The sequence below is a fragment of the Wyeomyia smithii genome, chromosome 2, assembly GCF_029784165.1.
Source record: "Wyeomyia smithii strain HCP4-BCI-WySm-NY-G18 chromosome 2, ASM2978416v1, whole genome shotgun sequence".
In the NCBI taxonomy this organism is placed as follows: Eukaryota; Metazoa; Arthropoda; class Insecta; order Diptera; family Culicidae; genus Wyeomyia; species Wyeomyia smithii.
The window spans coordinates 246,426,069-246,447,417 of NC_073695.1; the positions used below are offsets into that span (position 1 = coordinate 246,426,069).

A 21,349-nucleotide genomic window follows, 5' to 3' on the forward strand; every position below is an offset into this window, starting at 1 on the left:
TTCCACAAATCACAAATTGGTCAATGTTAAGTAGAGCGAAATGTAAAATGTACGGTTTAAAGCTATTGGGGTGTGTTTCCACAGTGTTTCGTCGCAATCTGTTGGCACAACTGCTTTTTTATTCACTGTGGATTTTCAAATCTTCATTACAACATTGTTTTCTTTTTATTTCCAGTGCACCTCCGGTTCCTCAACCGCCAGTTCTTCCGACACCACAGAAACCTATTTATGCATCACAGCAAAGCAACACCAGCACAAACAGTATTACTTATGGAAGCAATTCGGTAAGGCGGTAGCTGCAATTGTTTATTCTCAATTAATTACAACACGTGACCATTTTAGCAACCACAATATCAGCAACCAATTTATGTAGCATCGAATCAAAATCAGTTGATTAATCAGATGGCCTCGCAAATTCCAACGCCACCGATGCCGAATGGCGCAATCTACGCCACGGCAACCAGCTCGCCCAACACGAGCAGTAACGGAAACCCGATCTACGCCGGACAGCAGCTAATGATAATGCCTGCGGTACAGACAAACAGCTATGGACAAACAAATGGCACTTACGGTGTACAGCCCCCGTACGGTGCAGCTCCGGTGAGTTAATTTTGTCATAAGCACCTGCCCTCCTATCGCACGATTCTACCGTACAATCCCGTTCTAGGTTCCACAGATGCCAATGCAACAGATTCAGCAGCCAGCGCCTCAACTACAGCAGCAGGTGAGCACCCCACCGCAAGCACCACCTCCACCGATGCCACCAGCATTTCCACTTTCGGCGCCATCCAATGTTCCTCAGGTAAGGATTCGTCCAGCAGACAGTCGTCTGAACGTACTAATTCACCTATATCCGTAGCCACCAGCACCACCGATTCCACCGGCGAATGCCGGAGCTCCACCTCCGCCACCACCACCGCCAGGGGCCGGTCTTCTCGGCGCAAAAGGATCGGACGGTGGAATTAATTCTCTCGCACTGCAGCTCGCCAATGCCAAGTTAAAACGGAGTCAACCGCCGAAGTCAATCACTCCGGCGCCACCGGTTTCCACCGTCACGGAGAACAGCGGTAGCAGCACCTCTAGCGGAGGTAGTGGTAATTATGGAACCATAGGTAGTCTATCACTCACCGTACTAACACCCGTCATTTAATCATGTAGATTTTGTTTTTGTTTGGTCCCCCCCCCTCCCACACCATTACCCGTGCGGCGGAGTGCGAAGCTGGTCATCAAAATTCGAACCGGGACAGACACATTTGGCTAACAATTAATCACACTAACCAAACTCATTAGTCTTCATGTCCACATGTTCAAATCGTCAAAAAATCACTTCTCATTCGTTATAGGATAATATCCTAATATCCTATTAGGTAGTTCGGTCTGCTACTGTTTGTTTCACTGTCCATCCGATGAAGGAGAAGTCATGAAGTATGAAATTCAAGCTTAGTTGCAGCGGCTGGGTTTGTTAAATCCCAAGCTATGATAGCTCCTGATCAATTACTCAATGTTTTTAGGCAAAATTTGTATCAATTGTTTTCTAAGTCTTTGTATTTTATCTTTGTTACTTTTTTGTGACCGCTTTTATTAATTTTGTGTTTAAAGCAGTTTTAAAATCGTTAAAAAAGAAAATGTTTTATTCAGCAGCTTTTAAATAATAAACGTAAATCATAATTTTATTTTGAATTCATACCCTGCGGTAAAACATAGTCCTGCATTTTTATTAAAGAAACTTAAAATGATGAACTAGATGAGCGTTAAATAGCACAGCAACTTAAGGTGAATCGGGACGTGGTCGCGATCAACTCGAATTTTGCAATCTAATTTTTTCTTGATTTATGAAGACTACGTACATGAAACTTTTATCAATTGTTTTCACAACTGTTGCATGCCTGAAGTAGCAATTTGAGTGCTGTTTATTTAGTGGAAGCCGAATTTTTTACGATCAAAATGCAGAAGTAAAAAGAACTCTAACCTCAAAATTGTATAGGAAAAGGCCACAATCCCGTTTCACCTTAAAAAACAATAATCTGCGGTTGCAAAGATTTTTTGAATTTTAAACAGTAAACACGTAGTAACTGTTCATTAATGTGCTTTGGAATTGATGGCTAAAAGTAAATATACTGTAGTGTTGTGCAGAGATACCAGAGAAATTATATTCCTGGTATAAAATTTAGATTTTCACAAAACGGGAGTCAATCAGAAAACATAAACTTGAACCCCTGACAAATAACTATATTTCTGTGATAGGGGATTTATTATTTTTCGTTTTTGTTTTCGTTTGGCTTAATTAATGACCTAGAAAACATTTTGTAACTTTCCCCAATTTTGTCGCCTTGTAGGACGGTCTTCTTCAGGTATGGCATCAATGATGGATGAGATGGCAAAAACGCTAGCGCGACGACGAGCACAGGCAGAAAAGAAGGAGGTAATCCACTCCAAAGGTAACGCTATTTGAATCATCGCGTGCTAAATCATTTCTCCATTCGACAGCCGGACTCCAACGACGATGCCCAGTCTCAGTCTTCGACACGCCAGCGAGCCTGGGAAAAGTCAAGTACGCTTCCGCATAAGCTAGGCAGCAGTAATCAAGCCAACGCCAACAGTAGCAACCTGAGTGGTTCCGAATCGCCAAAGCCATCGCGGAAGCGATTCGGTAGTGCCAGCGAAGAAACGATACTCAAGGTAAATTATCTTACTTTTACTCTCTTTTCAACCGGAAAAAAATGTTATTGAACCTGTCCCGCTGATATGTCACTGTTTTTAGCAAATCAATGGTGACAGTTTTTCGCTTCCCAGCTCGGTGGAGCTGGAGAACTTCAAGGAGGAACTAATGCGAGAGATGCGAAGTGAAATTGCCAAGGCGAAACAAGAAATTATAGAAGCTATTAAATCTGAATTCAACCGGAGGTAAAAATATTGCGACTACGGTATCGTGTAACACTGCGCGTACTGATTATTTGTGAAGGCTGGATAGAAATATTAACGCTAGAGTCCGGAACGTCACGATTGGGGTTAGACCTTGGGTTAGAGGGTCATGGGACGCTTTTGAAACACAAATTAACCCAACCGGTATTTGCCGAGTTACGTTGTATAATGCGTACCCGGCCGTGGGTTAGCTTTTTATAGGTTCTAGACTAACGGACGGGTATACGTGCACCCCGCCCTAAGATTTACACCCTCTTTTTTATTCATGATTCCATATGTGGTGCATAGCAATAGAATTAGACGAAGCGATCAATGGTTGAGCATGAAGAAAAGGTTTATATATGGAAGTATATATGAAATTACAAATTTGAACAATTGATAAATATACAGCTACGTTAGAAGCACCAACTACCGAATATTATTGAAGAAAAAAACAGCAATTACACTTTCATTGGGTAGAAAACAACAAGGGGAATATTATCAGCAACAACAATAACACAACAGCAAATACTAAACGACTTATCATCAACAATATAACTTATCCGGATAGAAGACTTCAATTAAGGCTTTTAACCTGCGAGGAACGAAACCCGTATAGATAACATTGAAAGTATGGTACATTTTTTATTCGACGTCTATAAAAAAGCAAACCCTTTCATAAAAGACGACAGGCGGAGTTAGTTAAAGTCGGTTACAATAATCTCGTCATAGAATAAAAGAAATCAATACAATTTACCCCGCGTTCAACGAGAATCAGAAAACGGCATACGAAGCGGCAAAGGACAAAAATCATACTGAACAGAAGCATCGTATTTCACTCCATAAAACCGAATAGAGCAACTGGAAAATAAACACATTGACCATTAATATTTAATCTAAAAAAAGGAAAGCTAAAGTATCTAGTTGTACGACGTGAAAACATTAACAGTTGGGGAAAAATACAAAAAAAAACTCTAAATTCAAGAGCTCGGTAACTCTGATCGATGTTTTATGATTTGTTTATCGTTTAGTTTTTCGACTTGCTGCATTACTAATCTAACCTTCATTAGCAAGTGTAACGCGTGTAATTGTTGTTAATCGAAAGAGGGCGCCTGAAGGGTCCTTTAAGTAACTATCGGATGAAACGAGAGGAACGTTATGGAGCCTGTTGCAGAGGAAGAAGAAATAAAAACTAATTCGAAACCTATTGGATCGAAGATAAAAACGCATTACAAAATAGCAACACACAGCCATTTTTACACGTAGAAAGGTCAAACTATCATAAAAGAAGCGGCTATAATCTAACCTAAGCGAATAATATGACATCAAATTCTCATACATACATACCTTACACATTTACACAAGACGCTGACTGGATCGGAACGCTGATTCCACTCGTCTAGTGTGTTATCTTCGCCGTTTTTAGCTGTCAAACGTAACCGGCAATAGGAATACAGGAAAATCAAACGCATGCATTTAGTGTGTAAATACTAAACTATTATTATTATAATTAATACGAACAAGCAAGCACGTACAATGTGCACCTGTGGAACGAAACGGTATAGTTTGAAGAAGCGGAAATTTCGGCCAATGAAATGATAACTCCTTGTAAAAAACGGTATTTCCATCATTGAATTTTATCGTTCCTCGTTGTGGTATTGATTTTGGTTTTCAATCTCAATCTATTATCTGCTAATTATTTCCATGGCGCATTTTAAAAGCATTTTACTGATTTCGGAACGTTTTAAATTTAACATTCTAAGTTTGGCAAGTTTCAAACCGAATGAATGCAGCGCCCCTCAAATTGCCGTCTACGAAGATGTCAGCATATTCAGTAGAATGTGTAGAATATTTTCCCCCATTTGTACGCTTTCTAAAAAAGTCATTGAAAATTGCGACAGGAAAGTGTCATATTATTTGAAAAGATTTTTGTCAAATGCCGTCAACCGAAATGTCAAGAGAAGAGATTATCGAAATGTCTAAACCTTAACTTTTGATTTCTTCGTGCACGGACTGTCATTACGCTGCACTGTCATTACATCCATATCAGCCTTGTGGAATGCTTGATAGAAACGTGAACTGGTCCTATTTATTGCTAATCTAGAGCAGAACCATCAGAGGCGAAGAACTGCAAGCAAAGCTAATGAAAGTACTCCTGTAACAAATTCGTCAGGCATTTCTATGTCAGGCATTTCTTCGTAACCTTGTTACAAATATCTGCTCTAGACACCTTTTATATCGAAATTATACCTGAAATATCTTAGACGCTTCTGGGTGTATGCATAATTGTGTTGAAAAAAGAGTACTGGAGAAGAAACGAGACAAAAAAAAAAAAAACAAATAAAACCGTGATGAAAACGCTGTAGACGGGAATGCAAGTCTCAAAACACAGTATTAAAGAATACTAACTATGACTAAAGTAAATCAAATCGGCACTTTGCTACGTAAAAAGCGCATCACATATAGAACAGAGGCTTGCATTGCCACTCAGCGCATTGAAAGACCGAAAAGAGCGTTCTCAAAGAGTACGCTGTTTTTTGAACCGAACTGAAATTGGCCATGTATCGAAACTACTTTCGTTATAATAGTTTATGTGTATAGGATTTAACTTTATCGCGCCTACTTTTATCACTTTTGGATATACCCTGCTTAACTACTACTAACTAACTTATATTCTTTTGTGCTATAGTGACATACGTCCGGATGCCAAAAATTTAGTCATTTTGTTTTGTGCTGATGTTTGTAACCTGTCTTACTTTTATTGCGCACTCTAATCACAATTTAATGTGCTTTGTTCTTTTACGTTGCAAGGTGTTTATGTAGTCTGTATATTTGAACAAAGCATGTATCAAATTCCAATGCTTTAACCTATAAGCTTCCTACAAAAAAAGCTACAAGTGAAATGTAAGAAATAATTAAAATATATACCAAATTGTATTTGGACAAAAAAAAAACTCCAACATGTGCGGAAGAAATCAAAATCTAAAATTCTGATTCGGGAGACAAACTGAGAGATGAGCACCGGAGACAAATTGTGAATAACGGATATCTCTTATATAATTTTGTGATTTTATGTTTACTATTTTATTTACATTATAAATATATACAAGACAGAAAAAAATAGACACAGAAAACGAATATGAAGTAGGAGAGTTCACTAACGATTTACTACGTGAAACGAAACAGTGTTTTCCGGGAAACAAAAACAAGGTCGATTGCATCGGAAAGCAACAAATATTGTTACTAATAATAGCCTCGTCAGTGGAGAGGAATACATAAACACACACACACACAATACAACACGTCAACAGAAGGAAAACATGCATAGATAACCTAAATTTTTTAAAATTAACGATAAAAAATATTGCGATTAATAAAAGATAAAAAAAAAGAAATAATTAAAACAGATTAGGCAGTAAGTGAAACGACCTTTTGAAGATGCCGGTTGAAGTGTAGCCCAAACATCCGCGCTTATGCCCAGTTGTTCAACAAAGGAATTTGGCATCTTACATTATGCGTTGATCGTCGATCGTCGAAACTGGATGCTTGATAGATTCATAAAAAATTTTTTGTATTGAAGGAATATTTTTATAGAGCAAAACCAAAGCATTCGAAAAATCGTTGCTTCTGCAATTGAAATTGATATTCCGATTAGAAATTGGACATCTCAACAATGGAACAATGACAATGAACAGTAAATTCTGATGAACACTACACTACAATATCAGTGTGTACTGCCAGAATTTCAGAGGACTTCAAGCACACATTTGGCATTTGGACGATATTTATCTGGCCAGAGTGATGTGCAGTTTTGATGTTACCGTAGCATACTTGGCTGTTGGTTAAACTGCAATGTACAAAATCTATCGAAAGCGAAAAAAATACAAACTGGGGACGTTGTTCTGTAACGTTCTCTATCCATAGTTTAGCATTGATTTGCTATTTTTAAAATCACGTTTTACGTTATTTTGGAGTCGGCTATCAGCGTGCATTATTGCATTTTCAGCGTCCTAGCATTTTTATTTCGTATTTTACGCTTTGTTGGGTTATTTAGTTTTTATATTTGTGCTAAAATTTATTCGAAAATTCTGACTTAGCGTCTTATGCTTCATATTTTATGCTCTTTTTTGTCCGTAGCATTTTGATGAATTTCTAACCCTAAGAGCTATGAAATCTTTCAAACTGCAAATGATGAAGATTGAGGTTCGCCTCTATAGTTTTCAGTTTTAGTTTTTAAAAATTTACATATTTATAGAAAACCATATAGCTGACCCGGCAAACTTCGTCTCGCCCCTTTATGCGTTCAATTTGATAATTCTAAACATTTCAAAGTCATTGATTCCTTGCGATTCGTTTATAGTCTGTAAATGCACGACAAATCAGCTATGCAGCTTTCCACGAGCGGTAATGGCGGACAGTGCACGCAGCCCATTTTGACGTTTCCTGTACTGCCGTTCCAAGCATAGTTGTCCCAGCGTGCATAAGGTTTGTGTAGAACATGGGACTACTATGATTAGAACGGCAGTGTAGGTCGGCTAATTTTCAATCGCAGTAACGGAGTGAGAAACATAAAATTTTTGCAACGTAGCATAGCAACTTTAATAAACAGTTTTGTTTATTATGATCCGCGCATGCGCACGATGAAATCTAAATAACAAAATGCCCATTGTTTGTTGAAGGCGCTACGCCACGTTACCATGTTGTTATATTTCCTACTCCGTTACTGCGATTGAAAATTCCCTGACCTACAGAAAACGTCAGAAAGGGCTGCGTGCACTGTCTCGTGGAAAGCTGGATAGGATATGATCAAAGTCAAAAGACAAATCGTTTGAAATGACTGGTTTCGTCGGAATGACAACATAGGTTTTGTACATCACCTTTATTCTGAAAATGTCCATGTTGGGTGGTGTCATTTTTAGCTGTTTTTCTTGCATCAATCTGATTCCGGAAAAACCCATATTGGGTGGTATTCAGTTATTTTCGTTGTTTTCCAGAAACTGGAAGTGGTCATCTTCGAATTCAAAATGGTGTTCAGGGTCAATGCTTGGCTTCTATGCATCATCTCGATTACGGAAATATCCATATTGAATAGTGTTCGTTCATTTTTGGCAGTTTCCCAGAAGTTGCCATCTTACAATTCTAAATGGTGTCTGAGGTCAATTTTTAGCTCCTTGCATCATTCTGGTTCCGGAGATACACATATTGGGTGGCATTTGGTCATTTTAGACTGTTTTCCAGACACCGGAAGTCACCATTTTAGAATCCTAAATGGTGGCTGTGGTCGATTTTAGCTCCTGTGTACCTTTCTGGATCCGAAGATACTCATATTGGATGGAAATCGGCCATTTTTGGCTGTTTTCCAGAAATCGGAAGTTGCCATCTAACAATTCAAACTGTGTCTGAGGTCGATTTGTGGCTTCAGTGCATCATTACGATTTCGGAAATACCCATATTAGGTGGTATTAGGTCATTTTCGGCTGTTTTCCAGAAACCGGAAGTCGCCATCTTGGATTTCAAAATGGCATTTGGAGACAATTTTAGGCCTCTGAGCGTCATGCTGGTTCAAGACACACTCATATTGGGTGGTATTTGGTCATTTTCAGCTGTTTTCCAGAAACCGGATGTTGCCATCTTAGATTTCAAAATGGCATTTAGAGACAATTTCTGGCCTCTGAGCGTCATGCTGGATAAAGACACACTTACATTGGGTGGTATTAGGTCCTTTTCGGCTGTTTTTCAGAAACCGGGAGTCGCCATCTTGGATTTCAAAATGGCATTTGGAGACAATCACCTTCATTCTTGTTTACGTTCGTATCCAACATTCGTACGAAAGTTTGGATTCGAATGAGTTCGAAAATGCCATTCTTGTTTACGTACAAAGACCATACGAATCCATTCGTATCGCATACGAATGCGATACGTATACGAAAAAGGTGGATGTCTATGCAAAAACGGTTGATGTCTAGACTTAAGGGTTAAAAAAGTTTAAATGTCAGGAGAGAAATGTCAAGTGTGTCAAGCCGATTGACCGAGGCTCCTGACGGCAAACAGTTTTTTTTATGAATGAAAATGAAATATGTTTTTATTATAATTTGCATAATAAAATGGTCTTTTTTGAGAAACATTTATAGTTAACGTATGCCTACAACACAAGACTATCGCGGTTACTTAAAATTTTCCTTTTATAAATAGAATTTGTTTGGCGAAATATGCAATTGGAACCAAATTTACAAACTCCGATGCAAAAACAATAAGCGGGTCATGGGCCTGCATAATGCATTAAAACTTGACTGTTTACGTTTTTTGAACGACTTGGACAGCATACTTGAGCAGTTTATTTTGCTAAATTTTGGTGAATATTGTAATAAGTGAAAGGGTGAACAGGTGTGAGCCGACAGATATGGATAGTGCTACGACAGAGTAATTTCACAGTAAGTGTTCTTTTGTTGCAGAATAGTTTTTCTTCATTCTCAAAAAAACTACTTTTTATAGGAGTCACACAGCACGACCAACTTGTGCTCGTTCCATTGTTATAAATTGGTCCACAAAAAGACGCTCGCCGATAAGGAAATTAGCCTGGCCTACAAGCGGCCTAAGCATCAGGTAAGTTTGATTCTAAAGAAAATTAACAACTGATATTTAATTAACTACACCCACTAGCCAAAACGCGTGTGTGTGTGAACGTTGTTTCTTTTTCTCGCGAATTTGTGGACCACTTTTTCTAAGAGTTTTTTTTGTGTTAAATTTCAGAACCAGCCGACACTGAGCAACGTATCTTGAAGAACATCATCAATGGCAAACAGCAGCGACGGGACTTGCGTTAGGCCGCCATGTGTCGTGCCAGTTTAGTACTATTGTTAAATCCTAGCGATCGGCCAGGACTAAGTAGGGCACTTCCCTAAAAAGGTGAATTGTTAATACCATGCAGGAATTTTTGTCAGACCCTCTGTGAGTGACAGATAATGAAAAATAAATAATGCTTCGCCTACTATTCTGAGATCTTATTTTTGAATTAAATTCCTGCTACCTGTCCGGAGGTGGATTAAATTTTTGTTGTACACATCGACAATTTTTGTTGTCGAAAAATGAACAACCTGATCGACTATGTGACCGAGGAATAGTCGTATTTTAGTGCGGCTGATTGTCAAGATTGATTTGATTAAGGAACAGTATTTGCCACACAGTTTGCGATTAATATTACTGCGAAATGTGCTGGTGCAATTCATTACAAGTACCTCAGGCAAATGCAACGATGCTTCGATCAGGCACCATAATGGAATTAATCAAGATAATCGAAGGTGAGCTAACTTATGCCAAAATGTTTAGAAACTCAACAAGGCTTAAAGTGGAACTGCACACTGACTCGAAGTTATCAAATTAGTTAACCAATATTTGATCAAGAAAAAGTACTTCGTCGTGGTTGAGAGGACACAACTTCCAGTTTCTTGAAGACATGTATCACTGTGTAGGAATGACAATTTGTAGGCATTTTGTTATTTGAACAGTGTAACAACTGTTCCGATTTCCTAATTATTAGTACTACGAATGTACACTAAGGTCGCTTTTTACGCGGGGGATGCGTTCCAAATTTGTATGGGCCCGCGTGAAAAACGACTTTTTTGAGTTGCAAATATAACAAAGAAAACCGTCCGAAGACGTTAAAATCTCGTTTGAATATGATAGTGGCAAATCTAGAGACCAAAATGCAATATTTTAAATTTTGAGTATTTACACCAAAATTGTGAAAACTGATATATGATCACTCGTGGCCAAAAACGGAAAACGTGATTGAAATGAGGTCGATATCTTGTACCGTTTTTGAATAATGGAGGAAAGCAACCCGCGTGAAAAAAAAAACCGCGTAAAAAGCGACCTTACTGTATAGGGATACCATCTAGTCAGAGGTAGAAATCAGGACACCCTTTTTTCGGCACAAATTTGATCTAAGCTTAAGACCTCCTAGCTTGTCTCAAGGTACGATGTTGGCCTAACAAGCCAGTGGTCATAGCTTTAAAACCCACCCTGGGAGAGATTGTTATAATAAAATCGGAGCGTTAGTTCCGCAATTGTTCTGTATACTAATAATTGGCCGCAAAGTCTGTGTCCAACAAACAGAAAGATCAAGTTTCGACAGCGTAATATTAGTACCTACGTTTCTTTGATTTAACTGTTATAGATGTGAAGAGGCAGATAAATGAGTAGAATGATTGTAGAATGATAGTCTAAGAATCACAGTGTCGCAGTGAAAAAATATGACATAGGTGGTTCAATTCTGTTGAAACCGCGGGGCATTTCAAAGGCGTGGGACACGTTTCGTTGGATGTATTTCTAGACGGGACATTTTGCTGAAACACAGGATGCTTAATGATTTTAACATTTCTCTCGTCACATCACACAGTGTTTTATTTTGCCGTTTTCATGCGATTAATTGAATAGCAATATAAATGTTGATTATAGCCATAATGTATGTTCGGATAAGTTTCAATGTATTCAAAAATGCATATTTCGTTCTAGAAAGATGAGTGATCAATCCACCCAAAAGTGAGATAGAGAATTTACTTTTTCATCAGATTGAGATAGACGAGTGGTGTCTTCGACAAACTTTTAGTTGATATCAAAACTAGACACTTTGCCGTTATAACTTTTTTCTTAGATTTCTCTTTTATTTTTTAAACCTTCTACAAAGTTTTAAGCCATCCAAAAATGCATGTCTATGCTAAGCATTGTTATTTTTAATCACCTAAAATAAAAAAGTTATTTGACATATTTCGATATTTTTGGTGATACCTTCACGTGAGCCCTCTCCAAATTACGCAATTTTACGCAAGTGGCAGTTCCATACGATGAAATAAATATCTTAAGACTTTCAATTAAAGGCACAAACTTTCGTATGTAATAGTATGTAAGCAGCCTTTCAAAACTATTTGATGCCGATTTTTGTATACAAAAATATGAATATTAAAAAGGTTTGAGTTTTGAAGGTAGCACTAAACCATCTTGAGCTAAACATGCATGCATGCTTTCGTAAGGTTAGAAAAATTACTCTAGCTTGTACCTTATATACACTACCCGTCATAAGTTTAGAATCGCTTTACTGCGTATTGCAACATCCAGTTTAAATATTGCAACACCCCGAAAAGTTTAGCATCACTTGATATGGGCAGATTAATGTAACGCTATCTCTTGATTCCGGAAACCCAGAGAGTTGTGGTCTTCAGCAAAGTTGCTCAGAAGGTCAGAGGCTTGTAATTGGCGGACAGTATAGTGCGAAATTTAGCTGCAACGCAGCGCTAGTGTGCATGTAGTTTTGAGCGTTTCGACCTTTTTTTTCGTAGGATTTGAGCCACTGCAACCATTGTATTGATCTTTTGTGGTATGTTTCGAACTTAGTTTAGCTCAATAATCACATATATATACATATATATATACATATATATATATATATATATATATATATATATATATATATATATATATATATATATATATATATATATATATATATATATATATATATATATATATATATATATATATATATATATATATATATATATATATATATATCTACTATATAAAAATGGAATTCCGTAACGCTTGATCTTATTGATATTATTCCCTCCGTATCTGTGTTGTACAGTAATCATCATCATTTAAAATCGTTCTATATCAGAAAAATAAGCGGTGACGTAAGGATTTTTTAACCGGAAAATGTTCGCTGATGTTCAGGAAAGACATTTGGAGAAAAATAATTAGTATCTGATTACTACAATTTGAGATATTATTCACAAAACAACGTGAAACATGCAAAATTATGACTTTTCATGCTGAATTTGCCTCTAAATCAAAATTCAAAGCGATGACATGTGATTCCTATTTCATTGAAATGTTTGTTAATGTTCAGGAAAGACATTTGAGGAAAAATAATTAGTATCTGATTACTACAATTTAAGATATTATTCACAAAACTACGTGAAACATGCAATAATATGACTTTTCAAGCTGAATTTGCCTCTAAATCGAAATTTAAAGCGATGACATGTGATTCTTTTTTCATTAAAATGTTTGTTACGTTCAGGAAAGACATTCGAGGAAAAATAATTAGTATCTGATTACTAAAACTTGAGATATTATTCACAAAACTACGTAAAACATGCAAAATTACCGAATTTACCTCTAAATCAAAATTCGAAATCGAAGCGATGACATGAGATTCTTTTTTCATTAAAATGTTTGTTAATGTTCAGTAAAGACATTTGAGGAAAAATATTTAATAGCTTATTACTAAAATTTGAGATATTATTCACAAAACTACGTAAAACATGCAAAATTGTGACTTTTTGTGCTAAATTTACCTCTAAACCAAAATTCAAAGCGATGACATGAGATCCTTTTTTCATTAAAATGTTTGTTAATGTTCAGGAGAGACATTTGAGAAAAAATAACACGTATCTTATTGCTAAAAGTTGACATATTACTCAAAAAATTACATATGTTCGAAGCATTTTTGAAGATGATTTTCTGCATGCAAAGAAACACCTTAAAATACTCTCTTTGATTTTTTTTTGAAAAACATATAATACATGTAAAACTTTGACTTTTTAAGCATAAGCTCAAATCGCATCTGAATCAAAATTCAAAACATGTGATTTCAATAAATTGTTCCAAATATTTTTTTGCAGAAAAATCCATGTTTTGAATCAGTGCGAGCCGAGCATAAAAAATTTACATTTCTGATGTACACTAAGGTCGCTTTATACAAGGTTTTTTTTACGCGGGTTTTTTTTACGCGGCTTTTTCTACGCAGATTCCGGAATTTACGCTGTTTTTTTTACGTGGATTCCGGAATTTATGCGTTTTTTTTACGCGGATTCCGGAATTTACGCGGTTTTTTTACGCGGCACGTATCCCCCGCGTAAAAAGCGACTTTAGTGTATTCGTAGATTTGTGAATAGGAACACATTACGGGATTTGATTTACTTTTTTAACTTCACCCAAACTAGATCTTGGAACATTCAGCTGGAGAAAAGGTTTCATTTCATTGGTTTGAACATAGATTAGGAGGCGTCTTAAGCATTGAAAGTCGTTTTTTATTTTCTACATAGTTTTGTGGATTAAAGCACAATTGTTAGTTATCAGAAAACCCTTACTTCTTCTCAGACGTGTTCCTTTGACACCAACAAACATTTTCGTTTTGAAAAAAATCACAAGCATCTCTTTAGATTTCATTATAGAGGAGAAATAATTAATAGTTAATTTCCAAAAAAAAAGGTTTACTGTAAACGATTGTCAAATAGCCCGAATATCACCCAGTATAGGTATATTCGAAACTGGGAAGACTCAACACAACATTTTCCAAAACGGCGGCTTCCGGCTTCAGAAAAATAACCTAAAGTGGTATTTGGCCAACCATTTCAATAATTCCGAAAGTGGTACTCCATACGTCGTTTGGTAATCCGATATGGCGACTTCCAGTTTATGTGTGTTCTGTTCTCAAAATATTGAAGTATTTAAAGTGATGATGAACTTATAAGATGTGAAATATTTTTTAAGTAAGTTGTGCTAAAGCAGTAATGAATTATAAAAAATGATTTTTGAATTTAAAACCTTTGATCCCGAGCATCGCCGGGAACGTTTAACTAGTATATATATATATATATATATATATATATATATATATATATATATATATATATATATATATATATATATATATATATATATATATATATATATATATATATATATATATATATATATATATATATATATATATATATATATATATTCTTCTGCGAAGTTACATAAAATTTTCTGAACTGTCGAAAACTGAAAAGCTCTAGCGTGTGTTCTTATTACACTGAGAAACTTTGCTTAAGACTGCAAATACGTTGGATAGAGTTTCAGAATACTGGTCCGTGTATTCCATGTAATAAATACATAGCAATTGTATTTTTACATGAAACCTATGAATATATTCAAACTGAAGTATCACAAAAACACATTTATCATTATTTGAAAAAATAAAGATTTTTTGATGGACAATTTTTAAAAAAAATCATGGTTTGCTAATACCTGCTAACAAATTTTGTGTAATATTTTCACTTAAGTGCTTCAAAAACTTTTGTACTCGGAAGAAAACGACGTAATAATTCAATTTCTATCGAGAAAAAATTTGTAAGAAATTATTTCGCGTGAACTCATAAAATTATCACAATAAAACGTGAAATTCAGACAAATTTTATAAAAACTCGTAGATCTTTGAAACTTGAAGAGTTAGAAATTTTGTATATTCTGTAAATTGCATAGAATTTAGAGATCTACAACTTTTGGTCGTAGCCGACGTCTTCATTGGCCAGAGCAGTGGTATTTACGGAATCGTAATGATGAACTGAAGCCAAAAATCGACCTCAGACATTTTGAATTCTAAGATGGAGACTTCCGGTGTCTGGAAAACAGCGAAAATGACCTAATACCACCCAATATGGGTATTTTCGGAATCGTGATGATGCACTGAAGCCACAAATCGACCTCAGACATTTTAAATTCTAAGATGGCGACTTCCGGTGTCTGGAAAACAGCGGAAAATGACCTAATACCACCCAATATGGGTATTTTCGGAATCGTGATGATGCACTGAAGCCACAAATCGATCTCAGACACAGTTTGAATTGTAAGATGGCAACTTCCGGTTTCTGGAAAACAGCCAAAAATGGTCGATTTCCATCCAATATGAGTATCTCCGGAAACAGAATGATGCAGGGAGCTAAAAATTGACCTCAGACACCATTTAGAATTGTAAGATGGCAACTACTGGGAAACTGCCAAAAATGAACGAACACTTCTCAATATGGATATTTACGTAATTGAGATGATGCATAGAAGCCAAGCATTGACCCTGAACACCATTTTGAATTCGAAGATGACCACTCGCAGTTTCTGGAAAACAACGAAAATAACTGAATACCACGCAATATGGGTATTTCCGGAATCAGGTTGATGCAAGAACAGATAAAAATGACCGACGACCAAAAAAAAAGAAAATGACCAATATGGATATAGGGTAGGGAATATATTTTAAGCAGCTTTAGGAACCGCCTGTGTATTCAGACGAAATACTCGAAATGTGTTGGGTGAAACTCAAACAGTAGTAAATCAATCTGTTCGCTATCGTTTTCTCTATCAGAACTTGTTTTCAGATTGTGAAACTAAGTTAGCAAACTTTGACAATCGTGAATCAAAGTTACGAATCGAGGGTCACTATTCCAATCACCCCGAACCTATTTTAAGCAGTTTCCATCTGTTTTGCAGGTGTTTTTTTTCAGCACCTGAAGTGGCTCCTGAATGGCTGCAATATAGGTTGATTTGTTTCAATTGCAATCGTTCACAGATTTCTTTGTGATTAACGGTATTACTTATATTCGTAAGGCAGCTAGACAATCAAAGTTTTCGTTTCCATCATTGAAACTGTCGATATTGATCAAAATGCAGGAGTTTGAGGCCAGTTTTCTTCGACTGATTAAAATAGGCGCTACTGCTTAAGCCGTTCCTTACCCTAATCAAAATAAAGGTGATGTACAAAAGCCAAAAGTCTAGGACGTTGTCATTCCGATGAAACCAACCAATTCAAACGATTTGTCGTTCGACTTTGATCATATCCTATGGCTGATTCGTCGTGCATCTGCAGACTATTATTATTTCCTGTATGGACTCCCTCACTGCGACCAGAATCGTAGATCTATTGTGAGAGGACTATAGGGGCCGTTCAATAATTACGTAAGCATATTTTTTCACTTTCTCAACCCCCCTCCCTCCCTCGTAAGACATTGTAAGATTTTTTGATACTCCCCTCCCCCCTAGTAAGATATTACTGCCAGCAGATTTAGATTTGAACTTTAGTTTTATCATCCTGAAGCAAGTACAATACTTCGTTTCCCCTTCGGTCCTTATTCGAGTTAATAGTCCTTTTTAGGAATTTCACTGTCCACACCTTCATGAATATGGTTATTTGAACAGCAGCATTAACAATATTTTTCTTACGTAAGATAATCAATTTACCCCCCTCCCTCCCTTGTAAGATAACGTAAGAAAATTGCACACACCCCCTCCCCTCCTATTTGCGGCCCCATAAACAAATCGCAAGGAATCAATGGCTTTGAAATGTTTAGAATTATTGGTGCTATGACACTCATAATAACCCGGATTCCGCGGCAGATGTCACTTTGCGACGTTTTTCGCACTTACGTGAGTCCCGTAATAGGATTTTGTTCACTTCACTCTGGTTTCACCGTGAAGTGACTCCCGTAATAAGCACCATTAAATTGAACACAAAAAAGGGCGAGACGAAGTTTGCCGGGTCAGCTAGTAGTATATATTTAAAACAAGTACTGTTATGTGCTCCCGAAATCCTCTATGGCTATTGGTGAAATATCCATCGTCTACTTCATGAAATAAATTCGAGAATTCTATGAGGTACTATGAGATAAATCGGGGTGAAATTGATCACCCGCAAAATCCATACATTCTATTGGAAATGTGCTTTTTTTCTATATGTTCATGATATATGATGATTCCTGAACTGGAAAATATCAACCACAGTTAGTTTGGAAACGAAAATAACGATATTTCAGGTTAAAAATTATTCATTGTGGTTCCTAAGCTGCAGTTTGCTAAACTTGCGCTCATTTGATCACCGTTAGATCGATTTCAATTTGGTTTGTTGCAAAAGTTCAAAAACTAGCTCTGAAATGAAAATCTTTATAATTTTCTGCGAATTCATCCATATTACCACAGATAACAGATATCCAAGCTAACTTTGCTTCATTCGTAAAAAGACGCAACGGTTTTTTAGCATGTCGCAATACGCAGTATGGTGGCGCTAAGAACACTCAGTGGTCAATGATTCGATAAAATCGATAGTTTTACAGCTTTTATCGATATTATCGCAATGAGAATGGTTGCCGTTTTTAAATGTAGAAATTTTGAGCAGTCGTAATGTGTACATTATCGACTTATTTATTCAATCCCTCTGTATATTTGCGATAAATTTGTTTGTTTTAGTGTTGGTTTGAAAAAATAAATACATAAACATCACAAAATCTATGTTATATCGTTGCATAAACAGCGACTGTATAATCTGTAAGAATTTTCATGCGTCTGGCAGCTTTGACCGTAAACCAGCGCTGCCATCACTAAAGTGGTTAAAGTCGCAAGTTGCAGGAAGATGTCGTTAGCATTCCAAACGAGTAAGAATTTGAAATCTTACACACGCTTTCTGGAGTTTTTTGTTCTAGCTTGGATGTCTGTTATCTGTGATATTACTTTGATGGTATGAAATAATCATTGTTGAAAAATATATTTTGAACTTTTATCAAACTTTACTCACTTCTCCAAATTTAACGTAATTAACCCTTAATTTAGATTACTTTAAGTAAATTCAATACTATTTTTGATATTTGGAAACTTGTTTGATTAAATTTGATTGAGTTTTGACTGAGTTAGAAGAATTTTTCGAAAATTTGTGAAACTGCACTGGGCATGCAAGAGTTAACTTTGACAGGTATGTGGATTTTTCAAAAGTTACATTTTATGACACGTAAACATTGCCTAGTGTTGTAAGATTAGTATCGTGTGATTAGAATTTTTATTCCGAATTTTCAGGTGATCAATTACACCCCACTGATCAATTTCACCCCATTCCACGGTACTTATGATAAAGCGCTTATTGAAAAATGATCAAAAATAATAATAAGTAGGGTATCGGCTCTATTGTCGTCAGGTTTGTCCAATTATCGTCCGGGGGGTTAATGAAGTCATAGAGAACTTACCTTTTGCAGAAAGACGTTCTGCATTTTGATGAGCCATCATGCAAGAAACTGACGCTCTAGGACATCATTTACCCCCCCCTGACGCTAATAGATAAAACCTGTCGATAATAGAACGGATATCCTATCTAGCTTTTTTATCTTTATGGTTAGTAGAACAAGTTGTTCTACGATTTTATAGCTGCTTGATTTATTAACAACTTAAAAGAAAGGGTTCCTCTATCTTTGAAAATAACTGATTTAAATTCAAAAAACTAATTTTTCGCTCTTACTGCTTTTATTTAAATTGTTACATTAAAAATATCTTTGAACGACTTCTAGGGCTTTTTGAGAGAAACAATTTGCAATGCTGACATCGTGAATATTTAATTAAACCTAATAATAGGGTGCCCAATAAAAACGGCTTTATTGGCAGTATTTTATTTTCAAACATCCATAATTTTTTAACCAATTAATGGCGTCGAGTCCACCTGTGCACTGCACAGGTACACTATTCCCTAATATCCGAGCATATGCAATTATCGAAATATAATAACCTATAAAAACAAGTAAGCATACTAGCGACACCCTTTAATTCAAAGCATCAATCACTTAGGTTTGATTTGCTTCTTTCATTTAAGGAAAAAGAACTTAAATGTTCGGTGCACATGTGACGAAATCAACCACGCGACGCCTCTGGAACCAGTTGATTGATTTTTTATCTTTTTAGATTTAAATAGGCTTTTTTTCTAGTTTTTCGATCACAAATATGAATACTTTCGTTAAACTTGTTGTTAAAAAAAATTATTGCTGGGAAAAAACTCGAACTTGCGATTGCGTTCTAATGTCAATCACCTTTATTAAATAATTTACGCTCCCGGAAGATAAACCAAAGTGCTTCACGTCAGAACCATAACTAGATATATAACAATCGATTATGAAAATAATTAAAATTAATTCATTATTATTATTGATAAAATTAAATTAAATTATACGGCATTTGTATTTTGATCAACACTAAACGGAACCAGCTCTCTGAATTGTAGCACGCGGTTTTGTGAAGCATCCGAGGGAATTGGTTCCTTTGTTGTATTCTTAGTCTCCTACGAAAACAAGAACATGAAACAGTTATGCTAATAATGTAATAAACAAAAAAAAACCTTAATTTAAAACCGTTAAAAATAGCTTACCCAGCAAAGTTATCTCTCATAGCAAGTATAAATATTTGTCGGAAGGAGAATCGTGATTCGATTTGACTTTAAGTAATTTCCAGTAGCTCCTGATCGATTATTCCTGCATATCAATAAAATTAAACATTATTAGTTTCCAACACTTTTAATCGAACTAATTACCTAGTATACACATCGGCATCTATATCACTTAAGTAATGTTAAATTGATTATCCTATATCATGTTACCCAGTCAACTATCTGCGCCAATCAGAATCTACTTGGTGGTTGACTTTTTGCTGTTCCCGACGATCCAAATTTTCGGCAGATTATTTATAATTAGTACATTTATGGTAGCGACTTATAAATTTTTTATCGCCATTCTCCCAGAACTAACGGCAAACCTCAATAAATTTCTATCGGCTGTGCTCAATTTCCAACATTTTTTAAATTAATTACCGCATGGTTTCTTAGCACTGAACATTTCACTAGAACAATAATGTCCAACTTATTCGATTTTTTCACACAAAACAACCAAAGCATCCCGCGGCGACAGCGATTTGTACAAACATTTGCAACTTGCAAAAAACAAGAAAAAAGTACCGGCGCCGTCGATTTGTAGAGAGATACGTATAGCGATTCATTTAGATTTTAAAAAATCCATTGTCACAAATGTTTTTCTTGAAAATGTTACACAAACTTCGCTAAACTAGACATTTTCTTCGGCCATTTTTCAAAAAAAAAACCTTACACAAAACAGCAGGAAAACGAGAAACAAACCCGCGACGACGGCGATTCGTACATTCGTTTCCGCAACTTTCGACTAACGGTGTTCCGTTTCTGAAACTGAAGATTTTAAAAATCGATTGTCACAAATCCTGGATGTTTTTCTGGATGTTGCACACACTTCACGAAACAACAAATTTTCTTCAACTTATTCAATTTTTTTCAAAGAACCAACACCAAGCAGCGAAACAACGAGGAAAAACTACCGGCGCTGGCGATTCTCGCAGCGATTCGCAACTTTCGACTGACTTTGATGTTCCGTTCCGTTACCAAAATGAATTTTAGAAAATCGATAACGTTTATTTATTAAGCAATCCACTAAATAAATTTTCTTCGGCTCATTCGATTTTTCCAGTTAACTAACACAAAACAGCAAAAAAAAAATAGAGAAAAACCTACCGGCGCCGGCGATTTGTAAAAAGATTCGTATAGCGATCCACAATTTTTGACTAACGTTGCTGCTCCGTTTGCAAAACTGGAAACTGTTTTAAAAATCCATGTCACATATGTTTTTCTTGAAAATGTTGCACACATTTCGCATAGCTAGAAATTTTCTTCAGCCAAATGATTTTTCAAAAACACAAAACGAGACAAACCCGTGGCGACGGCGATTCGTACAGCCATCCGCAACTTTCGACTGGCGGTATTCCGTTCCCAAAACTGGAAAATTTTTAGAAATCGATTACCGCA

General features: G+C 36.1%; 1 protein-coding gene and 2 long non-coding RNA genes across 6 annotated transcripts in view; 2 read left to right on the plus strand and 1 right to left on the minus strand.

Moving 5' to 3' along the window:
- Positions 1-6,196, plus strand: part of LOC129722149 (protein enabled) — a 59,563-nt gene extending 53,367 nt beyond the window's left edge. Inside the window, exons 4-10 of one of the 4 annotated variants that reach the window (XM_055675398.1) lie at positions 176-284; positions 343-600; positions 668-802; positions 860-1,112; positions 2,337-2,422; positions 2,488-2,679; positions 2,762-6,196. In XM_055675398.1, the coding sequence (XP_055531373.1) occupies positions 176-284; positions 343-600; positions 668-802; positions 860-1,112; positions 2,337-2,422; positions 2,488-2,679; positions 2,762-2,908 (1,180 nt within the window). In that variant the 3' untranslated portion in view covers positions 2,909-6,196. The remainder of the gene's footprint in view (positions 1-175; positions 285-342; positions 601-667; positions 803-859; positions 1,113-2,336; positions 2,423-2,487; positions 2,680-2,761) is intronic. The other 3 variants (XM_055675399.1, XM_055675400.1, XM_055675401.1) reach the window with 3 other exon arrangements.
- Positions 6,197-9,032: 2,836 nt separating this feature from the next.
- LOC129724719 (uncharacterized) lies at positions 9,033-9,892 on the plus strand. The gene is made up of 3 exons (XR_008727948.1): positions 9,033-9,332; positions 9,394-9,504; positions 9,652-9,892. It is a non-coding gene; the product is annotated as an uncharacterized LOC129724719 (long non-coding RNA).
- Positions 9,893-19,284: 9,392 nt separating this feature from the next.
- Positions 19,285-20,552, minus strand: LOC129723653 (uncharacterized). The gene is made up of 3 exons (XR_008727786.1): positions 20,057-20,552; positions 19,895-19,997; positions 19,285-19,807 (listed from the first exon to the last, which is right to left on the minus strand). It is a non-coding gene; the product is annotated as an uncharacterized LOC129723653 (long non-coding RNA).
- Between the last annotated feature and the right edge of the window lie 797 nt (positions 20,553-21,349).